General features: G+C 39.7%; 2 protein-coding genes across 4 annotated transcripts; both read right to left on the reverse strand.

The window, feature by feature from the left end:
* Positions 1 to 101: 101 nt before the first annotated feature.
* Positions 102 to 15680, reverse strand: fid (fire dancer). Of its 3 annotated transcripts, none has more exons than XM_068301165.1 (4): positions 12143 to 12877; positions 9465 to 10117; positions 4518 to 4928; positions 102 to 4453 (listed from the first exon to the last, which is right to left on the reverse strand). In XM_068301165.1, the coding sequence occupies exons 2-4, from the start codon at positions 10020 to 10022 to the stop codon at positions 1283 to 1285; spliced, it is 4140 nt and encodes a 1379-aa protein (XP_068157266.1). In that variant the 5' UTR covers positions 10023 to 10117; positions 12143 to 12877; the 3' UTR covers positions 102 to 1282. The 3 variants fall into 3 exon arrangements, with proteins under 3 accessions (XP_068157266.1, XP_068157265.1, XP_068157267.1); XM_068301164.1 differs by having other exon boundaries at positions 11838 to 12877; XM_068301166.1 differs by lacking the exons at positions 9465 to 10117; positions 12143 to 12877 and adding an exon at positions 15635 to 15680.
* A 464-nt stretch (positions 15681 to 16144) lies between these two features.
* boss (bride of sevenless) lies at positions 16145 to 21390 on the reverse strand. The gene is given in 8 exon segments (XM_068300282.1): positions 16145 to 16519; positions 16521 to 16586; positions 16652 to 18105; positions 18168 to 18617; positions 18683 to 19186; positions 19316 to 19469; positions 19883 to 20128; positions 20948 to 21390. Coding segments are annotated over 6 exon segments (2712 nt in total). The 5' UTR covers positions 19359 to 19469; positions 19883 to 20128; positions 20948 to 21390; the 3' UTR covers positions 16145 to 16324.
* Positions 21391 to 21469: the final 79 nt, after the last annotated feature.

Below are 21469 nucleotides of genomic sequence, written 5' to 3' on the forward strand. Positions count from 1 at the left end.
CTCTAAGATGTATTTGCTGCTGAAAATGCTTTTAATGTTTTGTAGATCTATGCTTTCTGTAAATAGCCCAATGATAAATTGAAAAATTTGAATGCAAGTAGTTTTGTTAATTTTATTGAATGTTTTCATTTAATTTATTGAATCCTTGTTTAGCTGTGTCTCATATCCATTATTTGTTTGTGTATTGTACTGATTTCCGTGTTTCATTTTAGGCTGGAGAGCTGTGCAAAGTAATACTTAATTAAATATAATATATGTATGCACTATATGTATAATGTTTCAGCATTTCGAGCAGTAATAGTTCTAAATCGTTTTTATTATTCCCTTAGTTCATTGTGTATGCATGTGATGACCTAGTGTATTTGTCCTTTCGATTTTTCTAATATTGTACAGTATAAAGTTTGGTTTCGCAGCTATCTAAAAAACACATGTACAGTCGCATATAAGGTATAAGTAGGTATATAAGATGTTTATTCGTACATATATAGGATTTAATTATATATATGTATGTATATATAGTTATCATTCATATATACTCAGTTTTATTGATAATGTTTGCGTTATTTTCGAAATAACTGACAAAACGTGTGATTTTCTTTTGTTAGGCATAGACTTATATTTAACAATTGTGGAATTATTGGCCATTTTTGGGATAAGTGAAAAACGAATCTTTGATCAAAAATTTGTGAGCAAAATTGTAAACAGAAAAAAATTTAGGAAAATTTTTAAATACGCAAGTTTTTTTTTTTTGCTTTTTACTGTGTTTTTGTTTTGATTATTTGTTGCTTTTTTGTTTGAATATTTTGTTTAAATGCAGGTATTTGATATTTATATTTATTTATATATGTAGCTTTCGGAATATTTCTAGATATTATTTTGCCATTTTATTATTTCATTTATATAGATTATCTTGGGGATTTTCTTTGTATATCAAGTTGCAGGTGGACGTTTGATTCTTTTTTAAATAATACATGTAACAATATGAATATGTATTTATGTAAGTATATATACTAGGTATGATGAGAAAAATAGAGAAACCAAAAATCGTTGTCTTTATAGCATAATTTGTATAATTTAGTTTGCGTTGTTTTTTATTCGATAGAGTCTTATGTCTAAATGTGAGTTTATCTCTTGAAATTGAATTTCTTGAATTTATTTTTCATTATTTAATTTATTTGACGGGGATTATTCCCCTACTTATATGAGACTAAAATTTAACAATTCCTTTGGGGGTTGAGTTGGGGGTTGGGTGTTTTTTTTTTTTTTTTGGGTTTCTTTTTCTTTAAATGGTCCACACTTGAACCTTTTCGGCCACCACACACCAGCTGGCTCGCTCGTAATAGGAGCTAACAATGTGCAGACTGGACACATGATGGTTAATTAGGGCATCCAGCTCACCCTCGCGAAAGACATGATAGTAGCGATGGTGAGTGCTGGCACCACCTTGGGAAGGACTGTCCAGTGAGTTGGTAGAGCTATTTGAATGCTCAAGCGAGTCAGTGGATGTGGGTGGCTGTTGGCGCTGCTGCATTATTGTTTGTGTTGCATTCCCTCCCGACGAGGGGGAGACGGCTGCTGTTGTTGGGGTACTGGCGCTGGTGGTGGTGGAGGGCGTGCCCTGTTTGATGGCACCGATTGTGCGTCTTACCTGTCGTTGGCCATATTCGAGCATGCCCTCACCTAATTGGTCACCACCTCGGGCTTCCAGAGCCTCGGCATCTTCTTCTTCTTCGGGTATAGGACCAACCAGACCGGTCACCTCATCTTCTTCCTCTTCTTCTTCATCTCTAACATCGCTGTCGCCATCGTCCTGGAGAAGATAAGCCGTCTCCGGATTGAGTTGATAATGACGATTACGTTTGTAGTTGAATTTTGAGATTTTGCAATGTTCATAGATGCCCAGCGAGAAACTCGGCTCGTTTTCATCTTCCTCCTCGACTCCTTCCTCCTCTTCGCCATCTTCTTCATGTATGGTAAAGCTGCGCGTCTGCGAAGACAGAGACGAAGTGGATGAGGATATAGGTGATTGCTGTAGACTAGGTTGAGTTGATAGATTCGCCAGCATTAGACGCCGCTCACGTAGTTCCTCTCTCAAAGAACTCAGATCGCCATTTGAACGCTTCTTTGCCGATGAGGAAGCTGTTGATGCCAAATACTCTGTCAGATCCCCAATCCCGTCCAGGCTGCGGCACTCACTGCGATTGCACTTATCCTCAAGTTCTCGCTGCAATTGAGCCGACAGTTTCTCAGCGAAATCCGCACAATCTTGCACCCGACTCTGTCTTCTTTCGGGCAACAACGGAGCACTGTCCGAATTCAGGATAATGTCATCGTCATTGTCCTGAGCTATAGACGCATTGTTTATTTGCAATTCTCCTTTGTGGTATTGCTCCTGTTGGCGGCTTATCATCGATGCCAAATCATCATTTTCGTCCGCTGAAGCCGTTGTCGTCGTGCCCGTTTTCTCTCCTGATCCAGATGCTAACTGTGCCGACCGGGGAGCACTAATGACACTATCTATTGAGTCAGGTGATGAGGGCTCACTGGAGTCACTGTCCAAGTCATCGGTTGCCGGATTGAATAGCTCTAGAGAAAGCAATTTACTACCCAATGCTGCTGTTGTGGAAGATCCAGATCCCGATGCTCTTCTGATTATTGGAAATGCTTGTCGTTGCATAGGCAAAGATTGTTGTTTCCGGAATTTGGGTATGGGAGGCAAATCCCTGATAGTTTGACGTGTTATCTTATGTATCTGCTGCTGCTGCTGTAGTTGCTGTTGATTCTGTTGCTTGATGTGGGCCTCATCAAAGTTAAAGCGAGCCGGTTTTGTGGGAGGCGTCAGAATTGCCATGGCGGCACTTACCGCTGCCATTGTCTGGGGAGGCGATGTCACTGTGCCTTGAGTTGCGGCAGGCGAGTGGGCTGGAGTCGGGGGACAGGGCATTATCAGTGGGGAAGTTGGCACAGAGTGAATCATTGATGTTGTCCCCGCAGCTCCTGCTGGTGTTGTGATACCCATTGTGGGCGGCTGCCTGGGACTGTGAGCATTATTGGTAGCAGTTCCTCCTGCTTTGGCTTGACCATTGCTGGAGGATGAATTGCTCGAGCTGGAGTTAGAGTTTTGGTGTTGCTGCTGATAGTTCAGTTGCTGTTGATGCTGTTCCGGTTTGGGTATGAAAATTACCGAAGCAAAACTATCCTCCGACTCTATACTGGTGTCCGACTGCAGACTGCTGTCTTTTGAGGAATCCGATCCCGACTCCCGCGAATGACGACGGGTCTGGCCTTGTTCGCTGTCAGCACAGGCGGCGCATTCCTGCTGGTATTGACTACAGTGGCATACATTGGGCAAACTGCATTCCAAGCTGCTGCTGCAGTAGCTCACGGGACCAGTTAGGGTAGCAGACGAAGTGGATGTGGCGGAGGCATTAGAAGGTACCAAATGCGGCAGATGGTGATGATGATGGTGATGGTGTTGATGAAGTTGATGCGGAGATACAGCAATCTGCCTATTATTATTGTTTGAGGGCAACTTTTCCATTTGGGCCTGCGGTTGGAGAGGAGTGCATGTCGGCTGGGGAACATTTTTGATGTTTTGAATTATCTTGCTGATTCCTGTCTTTGTCACCCGTTCCAGACTTCCAGTCGAACTCTTTATTTTTGTTGTAAGCCCTTCGCGTATCACCTGCAGCCGTTTGGAGAACACAGCCGATCGACAGAGAAAGGCTTCGTTCAGGGAAGTTTGCTTTTGGATGCGTTTACGGACTCGCTCTTTTTCCCTCAGACGATTGCAGGCCATCAGGTCTTCATTGAGGGAACTCTGCTTACGCAGATTGGCACTTGATCCAGCTGGAACTGGGTTTGGGGCCACTGCCGACGCTGAGGAGGCATGCTGATGAAAGTTGGACGCATAGCATCCACTACGCGTATACAGACTGCTAGTGACTCCTCCATTTGAACTATTGTAGTTACTTAGCATTTGATAGGCGGGCGTTATGGAGGAAGACGACATCATGGTTGTCACGTGATTATCATCTTCACAAAGCGATTGCTTTTGCTTTATTAGTTTCGGCCGCCGGCTAAGGGTATTGCCAGCACTAGCTGTTGTCGTCGGCGAATGTCGTCCATTTAGCTGTCCATCGGGTGCATTCAACAGGAGAGCCGCGGCTGCTGTGGCCTTGCTTTCACCGGGCAACAGGGGACCTCCCAAACTGGGTACACTTGATCGGGAACGTACAATTTGCCGCGGCGGCGGCTGTAAAATACTGCCCAGACTACGAGATTTTAGTGCTGCTGACAACGGTGGATCTGGAAAGTCTTCGAAATCCTCTAAGCGCCGCAATTCGATGGGCAGATCCTTGGCATCCTCATAGTCTAGACTGCTATCGTTTTTGGTGTCCTTGGAAGTCCAGGAGTCTAGAAACCATGCATGCCGACGTCCTCCAGCGAGTTTCTAGGGAAATAAATGAAAATGTTTGCTGTTAATTAGACCCTTGGGTTTCTATAAGTCATCTTACTTGTATTGCCCGTCGAACAAAACTATAGCAGGATTCACCAGGTGACGAGGAACTTAAACTGGAACTATCTCCATCTCCAGCTGAACGACTTGAATTCGTTGAATCCTCCGTATATGCGTGATAAGGTGGCAAAAAGTCATCCTCTTCATCCTCGTCGGAATAGGTAAAAGTACGATTTTTTGGCGGTTGCCATGGTATGAGCACATCCTGCGACTCAAACCGACGGTGTCGCTGCTCCAATGCCCATACAGTGATGACGACCCGTCCACCGATACGCAATATTCTGGCCAGCTCCCTTAGGGCACGCACTCGACGCTCGGTGGTGGCGAAATGGTGCACCACAGCCAACGAGAGCACCGCATCGAAGCTATCATCGCGGAAAGGCAACTCCAGATTGTCGCACAACGCCACCTGCGGGATTTCACAGAGCAAAAAGAAAAACATGAGCTGGGCTTACATAAGATATACATAAGCAGAGCCGCACGGACAGAAACTTGACACGGCACCCCCGGCTCCTCCAATTAGGTTAAGCAAAAAAGAAGACTAAAGAGGAACAAGTACACAAAAGAAAATCCGTATAACAAGCGAGCTATTGAGGAAGTCTATTTTCCCTAGGGTCCTGCCAATGGAAACTGTGCAAGTTGCAGTCAGTTGCCAGTTCAAGTTAGCCGGAGGTTTGAGGTTCTCAAAATTGATTACTAAATTATTATGCAATTCTGTTTTTCGTCTTAGAACTTGGTTTGTTATACAGGAGCATTTAATTTTACCAATTGCAGTAAATTTCTGCATGAGAACCTCGTAAATTGTTTTATATATTTGGTAACGCCATTGTTTATCCTGACCAGCATCGATTCATTCTACCTTAGGGTAGGGCCAATGCTTTGGAAATGAAAATTAACTATGGGATTCTATAGAAATGTCGAAAATAATGCTTTGGCAGACAATTTATCATTGAATTGCACACCTCACCCCGCCACACACACACACACAAACATGATGAAAACTTTAGTACGAGCTCTTGTGGTTTTACCTTAAAAGCATTTTTTTTAAAACTTTTTTTTTGTAAAAATTGACCTAGCCCAACGTTGCATGTGCCGAGAACGAGTTGGTTTCTTTTTTTCTCCATTTTTTCTGTACTTTTTCATGCCATGTTTACATTCATGTGCGTCATTTATATTCTCTTCCATGTCATGGCCACAGCTGAAAGTGTCAATTAATTTGACAGCTCTTAGAGAGCAAAAAGAAGAAAAGGAAATAAGCTGAAAAAATAGAATATCCATAGAAATAATACAATTACTGATTGGACATGACCTGAACAACAACTAAATTGCAATAAATTATGTTTGCTTTAACATATGCAAGCCGTTTAAACAAACTAAACAAAAAAGAATTTAAGACCTTGACCTCTCAAAGCAGAAAAAAGGAAAAATACAAATGCAAAAAGAAATGAGAAATGCAATTTGGACAGGTGGTCGGCCATCTGGCTGAAGCAGAGATGTGGGCGGTGTTCTTTTTGATTTGTGATATAAGAAATGCCTTGGCAAATATCAATTAAGCTATCTGTTTGCTTACAAATTCTGTCGAATGCTATTGACACTTTAAATTGGGTATTAAGCAAAGTTTAAAATGAAAATTTCAGCATCGAATTCGCTTAATACTTATTTTCCTTCTCAAATCTTCGAATACTACCCATAGGATTCAATATTTATCAGAATGGATTACTTAAACAGATTGAAATTGCAAATGTCAGTAGTAAAAAATATATTACTATCTCCATGAGTGTCTTTTAGTATCTTCTCTGGGTATCTGTCGCATTGCATGCAACTTCAGTTTAAATATATGTTGCCTACTTATGTGGGCAGCGGTTTATATGAGACGTTGAAACATTATCCGTATTCAGCATCGTTTTTATTCGCTTCTTGGGCACCATACACCTGACGGCGCCACAACTCATACTCTATAGAAAGTGCTTTTGCATAGTTTGTTCTTTTGATGTCCATCAAGCGTTGAATGCACATGCTGTTGGCGGATTTTTTTGTTTTTGTATGCGCTATACAAATTGTATTTATAGCAGTCACCATTTTTTACCCACGCACACTCACACACACACATACGAGAGCATGAGTGTGAATGTAGATGCGAATGTGTGGATGTGAGTGGACGTGTAATGTCACACGGGGTGGACACATTATGGGTTTTGTTTTGAAATTTATGTTGACAAAGTTTCAATGTGGCAGGGGCAGAGATAGCAACACCAAAGAGGGACAAGCGAAAGTGTCAGGTAAAAGCGAAACATGTTACGTATACGTCGCGCTGTACGTTGCTAATGAGGCCAAGCTCTCGGAGTAAAATATATGTACTTATACTTGATGAAGGAAAGCTCGAGGCTTATTTAAATAGCGCTTAAATGCCCCTTAAAAGTTTCTCTCCTTTCTTCTTTGAAAACTGAAATTGCAGGTATTTTTTTCACCTGCCACCCAAAAACCCAAAATGAAACGAAAGTGGGCCACAAACCAAATAACTCTTCGTCTGCGTTTCCCTTTCGACAAACAGAGTCAAGCGCATCTTGTTCTTTTTATGCGCACTTTGGTTCTGCCTTCCTTCCCTCTTCTTGTTTTTGTTATTTTTATGCAGCATTTCGGTTTCTGCAGAATTTATGATTGTATTTTGTGGCTTAATGGCTGTAAACTCTTCACGCCCATTCACTGCTGTTGCTAGTAGTTTATTGCTTTACAAAATTATTGAAAATCAGGCCATGCACGAGTTGCTGAAATCAAAGTTCTTGCGGGCCAACAAGTGCAAGTCAAAGTTAAATTGGTTTTACCCAAAGTTTTTCTCCTTGTTTTTATCTTTTTCTTTTTTTATTTTTTGTCGAATGCAAAAAGGAAAAAGTTGCATTTGGCTTGCATGTCACGTTTGCATTTGAGTTTATTTAACTGTGCCATAGAACATACAAACATTCCCATTTATCCACATGGGGCACGTCATTAGCTAGAGGCAGGAACAACGGCCATATTAAAAGAATTTTCTGTGCCGAAATATGAAAATTTTCTGCATGCATAAAATTTTTGGCGGCCGAGTAGAAACTTTGTGTATGCAAATTTCATTCACAAAAGTATTTGACCCAATTGCATTTATTTGAAAACTTGTTAACTAATTGCAAATACCATTTACTTTGAGAGACAAGTTCTTTTAATAGTTCATTAATATGTATGTAGTTTGTATGTAGTTACTTTATATGGTATATATTTTACTAAGTGGGTATAAAGGCAAATTACTTAATTTTCCGATATTCCCTGCATATTATCAATATTTTAGAGTTGTTTCGCGTTGTTAGAAACACCTGTGAATGGAAATAGTTGTTAACTTGTAAATGTCAAGGACATTCTTCAATGGCCATAACAATGCCATCGCGCAGCAATCACAGGCACATTGCTGCGTTTAGGTTGTCATGTCGCAATAATGTGGCATGTTATTAAATATATAAACCATTTATAGTAAATTGTGGGTACTTTAAAGGGCCGAAGGCACGTAACTCTGACACCGGCAACCATCCACAATCAACTATAATTCTTATATAGTATACACAATATAGAAATATATAAGGTGCAACCCTAGCCATTATTTTGCAATGCCATTGAACAGCCTCGCTGTTCAGTTTGTTGCTGGTGTTGTCCTCGTCCTCGTCCTGTTCGTCATTACGTGGCAAAGTGGTAGCTCTATCCCACGCAACGCCGGCAAATGTAATTTAAATGCAAAGAATGCATGTTGTCGATTGCTTGGGAACTCTGGCAGACGGTGAGGCAGAATGGGTTACCATTGAAGAAGTAGAGCATTGAGGATGGCTGGTCAAAAGAGAAAAGGGCCGCAAAACAATGAATGCATTTCTTAGAAAATGGCATTACTTGCATGGAAATGGAACCATAAATAAGCGCAACCAGCGTTTGTAATAGATTATTGTGAAAAGAGGAGCAAAAAATAACCAGCTTGGCATTCCTCTGGGTATGTGGGCGAGAGTTAACAATTTATTGTTGTTTTCAATGAAAGGAAATGCTGTGTGTTTCCTGGAACCACAACAGCAACAATAACAACTACAGCAAGCCTTTGAACTAAAGCTTTAGAAATACATATACACAGTATATGCAAAATGAGTCAGGTCTTACATTTGATACCACATCAAATGCGAGTACAAAAATAATACCAAAATTCTTTAAAATTCTATTTGAAATCTCTGAAAGGAGACTTAAAAATAGAAATTTGCATGAAAAAGAAAGAAAACCGCTAAGGGACAAAGGGACACTAAGAAGGTTCAAATGGATTCATTGGAATATCCTTAAATTGCGTGTAATTGGTGTCTAAGTAAGTTACTAACTGCCAGTAATAGGATATAAGACTGATTTTTACAGTTTTCCACACATACTTATTTGCTGTTCAAAAATTTGACCTAATTTTATACAAATTTTATGACTTTTTCAAAAAGAATGAATATAGTTTCTACAAATGATGCAATTATGGAACATTTCCATAACTGCAGATGCAGTTAATTAGCATTTGTTCTCCTCCTCAAATGGCTTGATTCTATGGGTCCCATTTGGCACATTGCAATTATGCAGTAATAAAAGGGAAGAGCACGAATACTGAAAAAAGAACATGTGCAAATAATTTCAAAATGATAAGCATAATTTATGTTTTACTAAGGCACAGAGAAAGGCTCTCGTTTACCTAAAGGAAAATGGGTCAATTGCATGAATACGTGGGGCTTAAAAGCCAAGTGGTTGGGGCTTGCCACTTATTACTCTACTGTTGGTATTTCCAAGAAACATGTACTCACACACACATACATACATACAAATACAAAGATATGCAGGGGAACACGCACACATGTCAACCTGGTGGCAATTAGCACACATCAATTACTGTTGGCCCCGTCATTTGTCTTGAACTCACCTCACCGCCCTTTTCATGGGCAACTTTACTCAGTCGATAGCAACGATCCACACCGATGGTGCAAATGGCCGGATTGCATTGAGTAAGATAACGCCCACTGCCGCAACCGACATCGCAGACCACAGAGCCGGGCTCTAAGTTGCCAAGAAATTGAGCCACACGTGGACGCACTGGTCCCGTTGGCTCCTCACAATGCTCATAGACATCGTGAACATAGGCACGTTCCAAGGCAGCTGAACGTCCGCTGGCATCATTTGTGTTTGTTGTTGTTGTTGTTGCCGTTGCTGTCGTTGTTGTTGCCGTTGTTGCTATAGTTGATTGTTGTTGCTGCTGGTCTGCTGCTGTCGTGGTCCTTTTTGTTGTATTGTCAGTTGCAGCTGATATTCCGCCTACAAGAACGCCCACCGCAGTCTCTGTGGCCGTTGCAGTTCCGGGTGCGGTTCCTACTTCAAGATTTGTGCCACTTGTGGGCGATATAACTGTGGGCGCCAAATTGCCAGCTTGTGTTATGCTAGATGCAGCATTTGTTGCAGTTGTACTTGTCAATTGCTTGGTCATTGTTGTTGTTCCAGTTTCTGCTGCTGCTTCAGTTGCTGTTGTAGCTCCTGGGGGCTTACTCGTTTCATATGTTGTCGTTGAAAGGAAAACTTCATCTGCAAAAGGAAATAGAAAATCAGTTCCTTTGACATTTTTAATCTATCAGTTGAAGTAAAAAATAAAATGGGTTTCCTTAGAATTTTCTTTAGCCTTCCTTTACATTTTTTCTCAACCAATTTTCAATTTGCAAACTAACGAAAATAATTTATATAATTAAAAGTAATTTTTTGCCTTATTGCATGTTGAAAACCAAATTGGTTTTTCACTTGTGCAAAGAGAAAAAAAACAAGAAGAAAATGCAATTATATAGTTGTATGTATAACTGTGTACACCCACACGATTTAGTGTCTCTGTGTGTGTGCATGCAATGCATGACATCAAGTCGTAAAAAGAAAAGTTAGCTAACCCAACTCCGTTTTTTGCCCTGCATACCGGAAATGTTTGAAAAACTGGTCATATACGTTTGTATGCTTGGGCATTGTTGTTGACATTTTATAACTATATTTCCGGTACCAGTTACCAGTTAACATTTGAATGGAAATTTTAACGCCATCGGCCCATTGGCCATTGTCAGAGTAATAAATTGCATTAAACGCCGAGGCCAAGTAGCATGGTCCCTCGGCCCTGTCTGTCTGGTGGGTGCCCAACCAACGGCATTAGTTCAGTAAAATGCAATTATAATTGAAATCTGATTAAAAGCAACAATGACACAGCAGAACATCAGCTAAAAGCCTAGGTTGGCCTCAAGAGTGGGCGAGCTACTGAACAAGGATAGAAAATGGAGGCAGATGCTGGGCACACTCTCGCCAATATAGATGGTTTGTGTGTGTGTGTGTGTGTTAATGAATTTGCCAGAGTGTTAATAAGGTCAAAGCAAATGAGTTGTAAATGCTGTTGATTACTTTTTAATTGATAAATATTGAATGGAAGTGTCATGTCGAGATCCCCCATTACATGGTTAAGAGTCTTAAGCTTTGTTTATCAAACTATCTATGTGTATGAATGAGGCATTAAGTGAAGAGACCTTTTTGTGCTTCAAATAACGACAAGCCTGTTTGCATATAGTTTGAGGCTTACGATTTGTATAAACAAATATATTTGATTACGAAATCCATTAAAATTAATTAAGTACATAAATACTAAATAGGAAAAACATTCAAATTAATCTTGCTCAGATGAATGAAGCAAGTAATTTATTTTAAAAAATGAAAAGACCATGCAATATTGGTTTAAATGTGTTAATTGAACTGCTTTCCATTCGACTTTTGAATAAATTTAAAGTATCATAAATTTAATTACATTCTTTGTAGATTTTCTTCATCTGCCTTTTGTCTACCGTTATTTCATTTCTGTAGAATCTCATAATTAAAATATTCAAAGAAGATATTAATATGCAATGTAAGGTCAAAGAATATAAAGAATATAAATGAAAAACGTAAATGTTGTTGTCGTTCAGCTTGTAGCAAATTTTCTTTTATAACCTATTCGAGTTCGTATATGTATTAATATACATAAATGTATGTATGTATATTTATCATTTATTTATTTATAGTCTTGCTTTTTAAGTATTCCTATTTTCGGGCGAACGAAAGACATAACCATTATAAACGATGTTTGCCTATTTTCTTTTATATTCGTTAAGGAAAGGAAATGTTGATGGGAAAGGAATATTTCACCAAGGCCTGATAGACCATGCGTATACGTAATATGTATTTAAAGCAAGTACTTGTGTGTATGCATGTGTGTGTTTGTAGTATGTGTTTGCGTATTTGTTACCTTTTGTTAGGCCGTTCGAGGGCTGATAACTTGCATTCAATAACACCGTCGTCGACGGCGTCAGTTCCGCTGATAACATGCGACAACAGACGAAATTGCCAATAGGCTGACGATGCTCGGGATGATGCTGGCGACGATGATTATGATGATGATGTTGACGATGACGATGGCTTATAATACGCCGATAAGGATAACAAAAAGAACCATCTACATCAACAGCAACAAACGGTAAATGAAAACGAGGACGAGCTTTAGAAAATCAATGTGCATGCATAATTTAAAGTTGGTTGCGGCACTTGAACAACATTTGACTTCCACTTTTGACTTCGACAAGTTGGCGTCTTTGTCGATGGGGTTTGTCGTTTGGCTTTGGCGTTGGCGTTGTCTTTGGTTATATGTTTTTTTATTTTTAGATTTCTTTAGCTGTGGCACGTTTTATGCGATAATTTGGTTAATTTATTTTTGAAATCTATCATTATGGCGTCTATGGTGTAATTGCTATTGTTGTTGTTGTTGTTGCTGCTGTTTCTCTGTTGTTGCTACTGCTGCTGCTTCTAAGGATACGGTCACTGGTAGAAGCACGGGCATGGACACGCGTTTGTTCGCTTACAGAAATAGGATACACAAAATGCTTTTCCACACTGTCTCCTGTTTCTGTCAATGCCTCTGGCATATGACGTTTTCTTTGTGTGTGTGAGTGTGTGTTTTTGTGTGACTGTTTGATTTTCTGCTTCTTATAGGCACTTTTCACTTGCACTTTTCTTTAGCTTTCCATTTATTTACTTTGTTCCATTTTCATACTTCAATTAAATTATACATTTTATTTTCTTATTAGATTTGATTTCTAGGACAACGAGCACTTGGCGCTTCAATTATATACAAATGTGCCCATAACTCTCTGTAAATGTGAGTTTCTTCTTATACATGTGAGTGTGTGTACGCGTGTCCGTGTCAAGTGTGTGTATGTGTGTTTTTTTTTTTTTTTAGCTTTTTTTTTGTCTAAACTAAACTCGACCGCTGGCGTGTCTGTATGCCATGGGTAAACGTCGCGTACTAACTTAAAAAGCACGCGCCTATCCTTTTGTTCAAGGATATTGCCACTGGCAGAGAAATGTGGATGGCATTCAATAGATGTGAAGCTTTGAGTGTGTTTCTTGCTCTCCTGCAAACTAACTTAACGAAAGCTTTTATATAGCCAAACAGAAGCACAGCTGTTGCCCACAATTGCGAGGCGAATGTGAACAAAAGAAAATCAACGAAACTGGAGCGGGAAAATTTAATACACTTTCACAGTTCACAGGTTGCATTTAAAAATAGAAAATTACAAATACATGACAATAGTAAGTGAGATACTAAAATGAATTTCTCAGAATTTAAATTCGTATGAAGTACTCAAACTAATAGTCAAACCATTTATATAAATGGAATTCAAATTATTTACTAAACTTATATGCCCAACAGCCTAACAGTTTAAGTATTGCCTAAATAAATGTACTAAGTGAAGTTATCATTAAGTTATTTTTAAAAACTAATGCCTCTATTTTTCTTTGTAGTATTGATCTAACTTATTTCAATCTTTAGAATGAAATTGCTTGCCATCAACCCAGGAAAAATGTTGGATCCAAATATAGCCAATTCTGGGCAATTAAAGCTTAATGGCTTTTGTTTTTTTTTTCTTGCCGTCAGTTTGTCAAAATTCATGAATGAACTTTTGTTTAGACATCGACTCACACCACTCCACCAATTGATGGTGAAGCAATTGAAGAGCTCAAAAATAGAAAGCTTCGTCAAGTTGGCTTAAAAAAAAAAAACAAAAGTTAAATGTCTAAAATAGCCAAATAGGCATGGCGAAAAATAACTTCAGCTACAGAATTCTCAATTGGCGCAAACTCGCTGCTTGATTTTGTCTCCCTTTCTATTGCCTGTGCTCTGGCATGGCTTTCTGTCCTTTTCTCTTTGACTTGCCTGATTATTTTTGATGAATGAAAAGCTTTTTGTTTTGCCTTGCTTGCCGCTATCTGCCACACTCACACACGAATACACGAGAATGAGTAAAAAGGAAACTGTCTTCTAACCCAGGCCAACAGCCAAGAATCGTTGACTGACGTTATAGCCTTGGTTTGTATAGTAAAAGCTTAGGTTAGATGACGGGGGCGGTTTGAGAGTATAAAGCGTCATATGCCTTTTTTGGTACCATGACTAATATAAACAACAATGGCAAGCGCATAGATTTTGGTCACATGCCAAAAGTCAGCAAAAGGAAAAGTGGAGGGAGGGAGAGAGTACTATAAAATAGCACATATACAAATTAGATCTGGCTTTGGCTTGATTTAACCAGTAGACTTTGGGGCAGTGCTCTTTGTATGGAATGTTTCATGTCGTCACTAAGATGGTTGGCTGGTTGAATCATTCTGGACTGAACTTTAAATATGCATGAATATGCCAAGATGATGATAATGAAAAGAGGCAAGTGAATTTGATTACCGAATCAACTTATTTCATTGTACATATATTACTATAATGCCAAGCAAGGCAACTAAACGAATTGAAATGTGGATTTACGTCATTTGACAGCAGCTGTGATTATCCATAGAACTTTGGCATTTCATCATTATACAATACAAAGATTTTTACATACACATGTATATACAAATATACATATATGTGTATATAGGGAGACGCATGTGTCATTGAATGATGTTTTTGTTGGTTTATAACGAATGTGCCATCATTAGTTTTGCCATAGTCATAAATCATACGCCCCGTTGTACATCCGCTGAAAAAGTGTATGCCGGCAGCACGCCGTCGCCATGTGCTCTGCAGCCTGAGTGGAGGATGTGCCACAGGATATGCAGCATTGCTAATAATGTCACGTAGCAGAGCTTTTGACAGCCAAGTGCCATATACTTCAGTTTCTATGCGCTTCAGTTGGGGATTGGATATGCTTCTGGCCGAGGATTGCCAGGAACGAAGGGGGTTATAGGATTTACCCTGATTATCTACTCTAACAGGGGCAATTATGATGGCCAAAAAAAAAACACGGAGTAGGAAATCTTAAGTTTTTAAAGCGATTTGCATAATTTAAAGATAGCTAAATTTTGAAACGCAATTTCAGGCAAACAAAATTTAATTATACAAACCGACTGAAAATTATGCGAAAACATAAGCAGCGAGCACGCTAAGAAAACTCATGACATTTGTTTTGTTTACCCTCTCAAAATGGAGTATACCAATTATGATAAGTAGCGAATGAAGCATATACTAACTATACATGTGTAAGTGTATTAAAATAGGATAAAGATTTATCTCGTTGTTGTCTTTCGAATTTTTTCATCTTATAGGATAAAACCGTTTCTTAGAACTAAAACCAAATATGACTGCTTCAAAAGGTTAGTTTATATGAAATATAAAGGTACGGTGTGGCTAAGGTTATGTCGACCCTCTTCTTTATTTTTTCCTACAGTTTTTCGTACACACACACACACACACACACATATCTACGCATGGAAATCTTTCGTCCTTGGATGGGGAAGACATTTACGTTTTCTGGGTTCCTTTGTCTGTGTGTGTTTGCTTGGCAAATGAAGTGCAAATTATACTTACGCCACAACAGGAAATGCGCGAAAAACAATGGTGGACTTTGTTTAGGCCCTAAAAAGTATGCAGCATATTATGGTAATCGAGAGAGTGCGTGCGAGTAGTGTGAGGCTGGGGGAAGGCTCAAATGCTTGGCGCGTGGCGTTGACAGGAAAAATCGGCGCCATTTTAAATAGTCGCGTGAGTATTGCAAAGCTTACCAAGTTCATGCCGGCCTTTACCAGTCAACTATATGCTGGAATATCTTGTTGCGCATTTTCTCATGTGCCCCACTGTCAATAAACCAGAGACCTGACGTCAGCCAGCTCCTATTTAAATCCCATCCTACTGTTCTGCCTTTCGCATTCTCCACGTTACTCTCTGTCTCTCTCCCTCTATCTCGACGGGACGCACAACTCCGCCACAGTTCGCAGCAAATTGACAAGGCCAAACATTGGGGGCCGCCAATGTCGCGTGACGCACAAGGATATTGCGTTTTTCTGTTTTTGCTTTTACTAGTTTTCTCCTATTATTATTGTTAGTATGTTGCCTCTGTTGAATTTCTTATTGCCCATTTCAGGCTTGGCTTTTATTATTTGCCTTCCATCACGTGTTTGTTCGACCGATTAGAGTTATGGCCCACAAAGCTTCAGAGGAAAAGCTTTCTCTTAGCCATTGCACGAACCATTAAGAATATAACAGGACCGTATTCAAAAAAAAGAACCGCGCTCTATAGAAGCCAAGCGCAAAGGTAAACAAAAGTTAAATTTTATTATTTATTTAATCAAGTCTTAGATGATTTCTGATTCATTTGCAGTTTTTGGTTCGTCATTAATTTAAAATAAATAATCATTTGTTTAACAAACTCGTTGACTAGAAGAAGTGCATCACACACAAACAGCTAAGGGCCTTCAAAATCTTGTTATTTTGCTATTATCAGGCGATGGAGGCAACGAGGAGACCGATGAACGTGAAGGGCTGTGATGGGGTCGAGCTGTCGGAGGACGTGGTGGATTGATATTTGCATTGGCCTGGCGGAGATTGGCAAAGAACTGCTGTCGACGCGGTCCCCCACCGCGCAAGGGCAAGGTGGGTATCTCGCTGGGGGGACTGATGATTCATTTCTTCCTGAGAGCAATGACGCATGGCTGGATTTACACACTCATAGACACTCTTCAAAAAAAGATGGAAAACAATCAAAAAAAGGTCATTAAAAAAAAAACAAACAATTTACTCACCTGTTCGGAGGAATACTGATTGTTCTGGGCAAAGGCCAGCGAAGTGAGTGATGGTAAGGCCTGCGCAATATCAGAGCGTTCTATGCCACGAACTATGAGGAAACTTCGCGGTATTAGAATGCCCACAAGTACGGCCCAACCAGATGCCTGGAGACCCAAGGGAATGGCTGCATCTCGCCACTCGTCGCCAAACAAAGAGAGCCCAATCCAGGCTGCCCAAATGATGAGTATGAGCACGGCTCCAATAACAATAAGGATACCTTCACGGTAGTTGCGTTGTGAACGATAGATCGACGGGATCAGGCCAGCCACACAGCAGAGCAATAACAAATCGTAGGATAGCAGACCCCATAACCAACGGCCATAGTATATATTCTCACAGGACACTGCCTCCGAGGCCACATGCATCACTACCAACAACTGCACCGACATTCCCACCTGCACACAAACACTGAAGGCACAAATTACCGCCTGAATATAGCCATTCACATGCGATAGGAAGCCGCCTTCAGAACCTATCGATGCCAACATTATGGCCCTGCATAGCAGCAAAGAGAACACGAAACAGTAGACCAGAGTCATAACGAATACTCTTACCGCACACAAAGTATTCAGGGTCTGGGCATCTTCGAAAGTAACATGGGAATTTCTCTGTTCGCCCACATACTCCATGGAGAAGGGCACAAACGAGCAGAACACCAATATTAGGGATAGCAGCAGCAAAATCGACGTGGCCGGATTACCTTCAAAAACATCACCCACCGATATGCGCACCACAATGAACACGAGAATGGCCAGCGTGGCTATCAGACCCAAAATGGCAGCCGTCAGTCCCGTTGCCACCCAAGTATCCATTTTGATGCGCCAGAACATCACGGATTCGCCATCAAACAGGAATGGATATCGTCTATTGTTTCCCGCACTATACTGGCAATTGAATACCTGGCCGAATTTCGTCTTTAGCTCGAGACTAGTATGATTATCTCGATTGTAGTGATAATAGGTTGTCACATTGGTCACAAAATTCTGCGAGGCGATTTCTCGTAGTTCCATGCGTGATTCACCGGTGATGACGTCCAGAGTTTGCAATTTCTTCTGATACATTTGAAAGTTCATGGAACTGGCAAGTTTGCGCATTAACAGTAAGCCTAATAGTTCCCCAGTTTCGTGCGACTGACGATATTCCGAAGTCCGCCAGTCCTCAATGAAATTTAAGAAATTAAAACAGCTCTCAAGGACATAGAGCTGTTCTTCACGTTTGCAATGCTTGGCCAGAGAACCACGCAGCCAGTGCATCAGATCCACTACGGGGCTGGCAAAAGCCAGAATACGTGAGGGCACAACACTCTTGCCTATCAGAGCCTCATCCAGGCTGGTGGGTGTGGGATCCAGTTGATCGGTGGTCCGAAGTTCAATTTCGTTTTCCATCAAAACAAAGGCACGATTGGGTAATTCTGTGTGAAAATAATACGGCAAAAATTATGAATCATTCAATGTGTTCTCTTCCTTTATTTACCTGCTAGAAACTCCTCATCTGTTCGCTCGGTGGGCACTGAAAATATAGTGCCATTCTCTTTGAAATGGTTGGCCATCTTATTGCCAAATAATATATAAACGTTCTCATCACTCTTGAAGTGCATCAGACACATGTGCTCTTGGCGGGCCGCCTCCATGAAATCATTATACATCTCCAGATTCTCTGTGACAATTTCCACCGATGCAATTTTCTCACCCCATGGCATTTGATGCAACAAGTGAGCAACTTTCGGAAATATATGACCTCGAGTACCGGCAATGGGCCAAATATTGTATTCCAAATCTTTGATTGTCGACTCCAAGTGTTTATATAGATCAAAGTCCATGAAAATGCCCATGGAATATTGTGTACACTGTTGAAGATATTGCACTTCCTGTAGCAAAAGATTCTCCGTTGATGCCTCTTTCTCGATTCGAATAGCTCGAATGCCTGACAAAAGGAAGAAAAATCGAATTAATAAAGTCTCCTTTAGAAGTCGTTTATTTAGAACTCACCAATTTCAAAGTCAGCTTTGATCAAATTGGCTTGATTAATACGATTGATTACAAAGAGAACTGAATCAGGATCTTTGGTCAATACACTAAGCATGACATCGCCTTCGATAATTTGTACAAATTCATGTTGCTTTTGGATAATGGGATCCTCTTCTGGATTGCTTATGGTTAACTGTAAGCCATTTAGGCAAATTTCGGGTACTAAACTTCCGCCCCCCGCTGCTGTAGTTCCATCATTAAGACTGCCCTCCGTTGTGGAAGAGATAAGTGAGGCGAGTCGTCCATCCTCATCATCACCATCAGTTGAACTAGATGAAACTGCATTTGTGGTGGGTGGCAGAGTGCTTGTTAATTTTGTTGCCAATTTTGTTTGCTGCTGCTCTGGAGTTGGCTGTGGCTTGGTTATACGCAGGGGTAAAGACTTCTTTGTGGCTAATATTGTGTCGGCACCATGGCAACCACGATCATGGCTAAATAATATTGAAATGACCAAAATCAAGAAAGCTGAAATCCGAAAATTTATTTGAGAGTTAAGTTTTTGTCAATTATAAATTTACAAAACAAACACTGGTCTTTTGACTTTAATGGTCGATAAAAGATCTAAAGTTAAGTTAGTTGAATCTGAATTCTTACCCAAATGTAATGGCTTCTTTTGCCAGCATTGAGATGAACTCATACTTCCTGGTTTTCTCTTCTTAGTCGTCTAGATATCTCCGATTTTTCTTTGGTATTTCATACAAATCGTTCAACTTGTAAAGACTACTACTAACATTTTATTTTAACCGCACTAAAAATAAAATAAACATTACTAAATTAAATCGTGAATTCACAAACTCAATGCAACTTTAATGGCGCTTTTCTTTGCATTTGACTCATTGTCATTGTGTATGTGCAATGGGAGAGTGTTGCACTTTAATCGCATTAAAATTGTCACACTAACACACACCAATTCGTACACACACACACACAGTCAGTGGGTTTTGGCTTGGCACAGTTTTTCCGTTTTTCTTTGTCGCTTTTTCAGTTCCAAGAGACATAAGTAAGCACAGAAGAAAAAAACACTTTATTTTTGTGTTTTGTTCACCATTTTAAAGCAAGCGAAAAAGAAAATCAATATGCAGATTTGTTAAGAAGGGAAATTGCCACTTGTTATTTATATGATTTTTATTTTGATTTCCAAATATTTAACTTTACACTGACCAAATCAGACATTGAATTGAACAACTTTTGGTCCAAACTACCAAATGTAGCAAATTGCCAACGCTTCAGTGATTTTAGGGTCAATTAAATGTTTGTAGTTTTGCCTTTGTTGTTGGTTTTTTTGACTAGACACACACACACACAACACAAGAGACAATTTCCAGTATTTTTACAATCTGATGTTGTTGTTGTTATTATTATTGTTGGTCACAATTTGATTTGCCTGACATGCTAACGGGTGCAGCTCTGAAAATGCAATGCCAACAAAGCCCATCGCAATTATGCTGTATTGGTTTTTCTTTCGGTTCTAAGCGGAACCCACCCTGTGAAGCCTAAATGAAAACTAACCAACCAAGCACACAACCCAGCCATCCAATTGATGTGGCAATGTTTTGCACCTGTTCTTGCCTCTATTTTTTAACTCTGTTTCTCTGTGTGTTAGGTTTGTTTTGACTAAGTTGGCCAACAAATGTTGGTATGTTGTAGGGCTGAAGCGTTGTTATGGTTACATCGGCTCAAAGTGTGACTCAAATTCAAAATTTGAGTGGAAATTGCCTACGACATAATTATAAAAATAAATATTTAAAGGTGGTCAAAAGAGCTGGAACTACCCCCTTACTTCAGTTACCAGAGTTTAAATATTGGTCATTACAATTAGCCGGCTGATTGGAAACGGTTTCCGGTTACTTGCGCCAAAGGGAAGGAAATAGCTCTTACTTATGGAAAGTTTACTTTTATTACATATGAAGAAGTTGACCCTCTATATGTGACATATGTTATCTTTTTATCGGTGAACTTCGTTACGCTCATTATTCTATTTAGACCATAGATATCAGACGAGCTGCAGGAAACTGTCAGTAAATTTTGTTTCCTCAAACAAATATTCTTTTGGGTACGGGTGCTCTAAGAATCTCCGACATTATATCACAATATATTAAAGACCATTCTCTTTCCAGTTAAAATATATTTTGGAAGGCCTTTTGTTTAAAGTTTTGAAATAAATAAATTCTACTCAATTATTGGCTTACAGACTAACCCAATAATTTAACCATTTTTCTGTTTTACTTTTTTACTGTCTCTTTGTTTGTTTTTTGTGTTAGTCATTTGCATCCTTGACAATTGTCAGAATGGCAATAAACATTGACATTGCATTTGGCCAACATGTTAGTGTGTGTGTGTGTGTGTGTTGCGTTTCCGGTTTTCGGTTTAGGTTTGGCGTTGCAATGTGTCTCCTCCTTCTTTTGCATAACACTTTTAATTAATGTCAAAGGCAAATTGCAATTGCAATAGCAGCAGCAGCAGTTTGTCCCTCGAGGCCATTTACATAAGTTTCATTTAAATGTCCAATTTATTCACTATGTGTACTTTTTTAATTACAACTAGTCAAGCAAAGACTATTTTTGTTTTTTGACTGTTTTTTTTATAATACAGTCAAAGAGAATACGATTTGCTATATGGTTAGCTCTTGTTTTTTGCGTAGCTGCCAGTCCGCGTTCGCGTTTCAACTGTTTTCAGAATTCTCAGCTCTGACGCATGGACACCCTGGGTGAAGCCCATAAAAATGCAGCTGCAGGTTATTAGGGGTAA

This window comes from Drosophila tropicalis, unplaced genomic scaffold (genome assembly GCF_018151085.1).
Source record: "Drosophila tropicalis isolate 14030-0801.00 unplaced genomic scaffold, ASM1815108v1 contig_878, whole genome shotgun sequence".
Lineage (NCBI taxonomy): Eukaryota > Metazoa > Arthropoda > Insecta > Diptera > Drosophilidae > Drosophila > Drosophila tropicalis.

Coding starts and splice junctions, on each gene's coding strand:
- fid (XM_068301164.1), bottom strand. CDS start 11,916: ATGTTATCAGCGGAACTGACGCCGTCGACGACGGTGTTATTGAATGCA. Junction 10,118..11,837: donor CTCGAACGGCCTAACAAAAG/GTAACAAATACG, acceptor TTCCTTTTGCAG/ATGAAGTTTTCCTTTCAACG. Junction 4,454..4,517: donor TTGTTCGACGGGCAATACAA/GTAAGATGACTT, acceptor TTATTTCCCTAG/AAACTCGCTGGAGGACGTCG.